General features: G+C 32.0%; 1 protein-coding gene across 1 annotated transcript in view; it reads left to right on the top strand.

The window, feature by feature from the left end:
- Nucleotides 1-2,378, top strand: part of LOC137652791 (protein FAM200C-like) — a 117,747-nt gene extending 115,369 nt beyond the window's left edge. Inside the window, exon 6 of the mRNA XM_068386198.1 lies at nucleotides 2,310-2,378. Coding sequence (XP_068242299.1) covers nucleotides 2,310-2,378 — 69 coding nt within the window. The remainder of the gene's footprint in view (nucleotides 1-2,309) is intronic.
- Nucleotides 2,379-2,636: the final 258 nt, after the last annotated feature.

The raw sequence follows: 2,636 nt of genomic DNA, 5'->3' as shown, positions 1-2,636 counted from the left end.
GAAAAGAAATCAAGAAATTTTGCAAAATTAATATAAAACCGAGAGAGAAATATTCATAAACTCAGATAACATTAAAAAAAAAGAAATATTGAAGACTTCCAGTATAACAAAACTCAATTCTAATATCTTCGCCTGAAAAAAACAAAAAAATACTAGACGGCGACTAATGTCCTTCGATCATGTGGTTAGACATAATTGGATGAAAATCATATTTCAGATCTAGGAAGTTGTTTGCTTGAAAGGAATCAGCTGATTCTCAAATGAATGTATAAAATCTCTGTTGATGGACCTTGATGCTTATGAAGGTGTAGACCCAAATGGTATTTTTCCTTTGTTTTTTATAAGGAGTGCAGGTATCTTAGCTCCAAAGTTATCTGTTATTTTGCGAAAGTTAGCAAAATGGGGAGCTTTTAGCACTAGTTGGTGAATTAGTAATGTTACTCCTCTATGTAAATGGTAGCTCAAGTCCCACTAATTACCGCCCAATTTCCATAACTCCCATATTATCTAAAGTTTTTTAAAGTCTTCTGGCAAAACGTCTTAAGAGATTGGCTGAAGGTAATAATCTATTTCCTAGTTTGCAATTCGGTTTTCGTAAAGGCCTTGGAGCATGTGATGCCCTTCTTACAATCTCAAATGCTGTAGAGAAATCCCTTGATTATGGTCAGTAAGTTCGTATGATTGGCCTTGATTTTAGTGCTGCCTTTGACCGTGTTAATCATGAGGCACTTGTTTTCAAACTCAAACAGTTGTGAGTAGGTGGGTCGTTTCTTAGCATTATTATTGATTTTTTAAGTAAGAGATCTCAAAGAGATGTTGTTGATGGGCACCATAGTGAGTATAGGAATGTGATATCTGGTATTCCACAGGGTAGTGTTCTTGGCCCATTACTTTTCATACTATATACACATGACATGTGGTTTGGCATGGAAAATAAGCGAGTTGCATATGCAGAGGATGCTACTCTCTTTACATCCATTCCTTCCCCTGAATGTAGATCTGGGGTTGCTGAATCCCTTAATAGAGATCTAGCTAAAATTAGTGCATGGTACAAATTATGGGGTATGAAGTTGAATCCTAACAAAACTCAAAGTATGCTTTTAAGTAGGGTAGGGACAGTGGCTCCTCAACATCCAGATCTCAGTATTGAGAGTATTTCTTTAACTTTGAATAACTCTTTCAAAATTTTAAGTGTGATTCTCGACAGCAAATTTACTTTTGAGAAACACATTAGGTCTGTGTTTTCTTCCATTGCACAAAAATAGGCTTATTGAGAGAGTCTTTCATGATTTTCGGGGATCAATCTATTTTGAAGAAGTGTTGTAATTCTTTCATTCTACCTTGTTTTGAGTATTGTTCTCCTTGCCTGGTGTTCAGCTGCTGCTTCTCATCTTATTTTGTTGGACAGAAACTTACGGTCTATTAAATTTCTTATTCCTGATCTAGATATTAATCTTTGGCACCATCGTTCAATTAGTTTATTATGCATGTTGCATACGATTGTTCATCATTCTGACCATCCTTTACATTCACATCTTCCATGAGAATTCCATTGTGTTCGTAATACTAGTCAGGCAGTTAATTCTAATAGCCAGGCCTTCTCCATCATGAGGCTCAATACTACACAGTATTCTAGAAGTTTTATTCCTGCTGTGACCAAGTTGTGGAATGATCTTCCTAATCGGGTAGTTGAATCAGTAGAACTTCAAAAGATCAAAGTTGCAGAATATGTTTTCATCTTGAACAAGCTGACATAAATCTTTTTATAGTTTTCATATGACATATCTGTTTTGACGTTGTTATTGTTTTTAGAATGATTTCTTGTTAATTTGTTGTCATCTTTTATTTATTTTCTTACTTCATTTCCTCATTGGGCTATTTTTCCTATTGGAGCCCAAAGGCTTATAGCATCTTGCTTTTCCAACTAAGGTTATAGCTTGGGTAATAATAATAATGATAATAATAATAATGATAATAATGATAATAATAACAATTATATACATATTTATATATATATATATATATATATATATATATATATATATATATATATATATATATATATATATATATGTATATATATATATATATATATATATATATATATATATATATATATATATATATATATATATATATATATATATATATATATATATGTATGTATATATATATATATATATATATATATATATATATATATATACATACTTATGGATAATTTTTTCCTATATTTTGCTTTCTCATGTTTGCAGAAGACTATCCTATGAATGATTTAAACAAATCATAGTAAATTTTCCCTCCCATAGACGTCATCCCTCGTAAAAGAAGAAGAAGAAGAAGAAGAAGAAGAAGAAGAAGAAGAAGAAGAAGAATAAGAAGAATAGGAATCTGTGAAATGAAATCGAAAATTGCACAGATTTCGTCTGACCACCAACAACGGGTGAAAAACACTTTTTCTTCATCAATGACACGAAAAAAAGAAGCAAGTTTCTTAATACCAAAGTTTCCTCAAATCACAAACTTTCTCAGACTCCGTCATCACCGACTAATTTCTTGAAGTAAAACTCAAACCTTTTTTTTTTCTCTATCTAAGCTCGACTTGGGTCCGATGACGCAAGGGAAGTTGCGCGGAA

Source organism: Palaemon carinicauda, chromosome 14, assembly GCF_036898095.1.
Source record: "Palaemon carinicauda isolate YSFRI2023 chromosome 14, ASM3689809v2, whole genome shotgun sequence".
Lineage (NCBI taxonomy): Eukaryota > Metazoa > Arthropoda > Malacostraca > Decapoda > Palaemonidae > Palaemon > Palaemon carinicauda.
The sequence above is the reverse complement of the archived record's forward strand: the minus strand, read 5'-3'. Positions and strand labels throughout refer to the sequence as shown.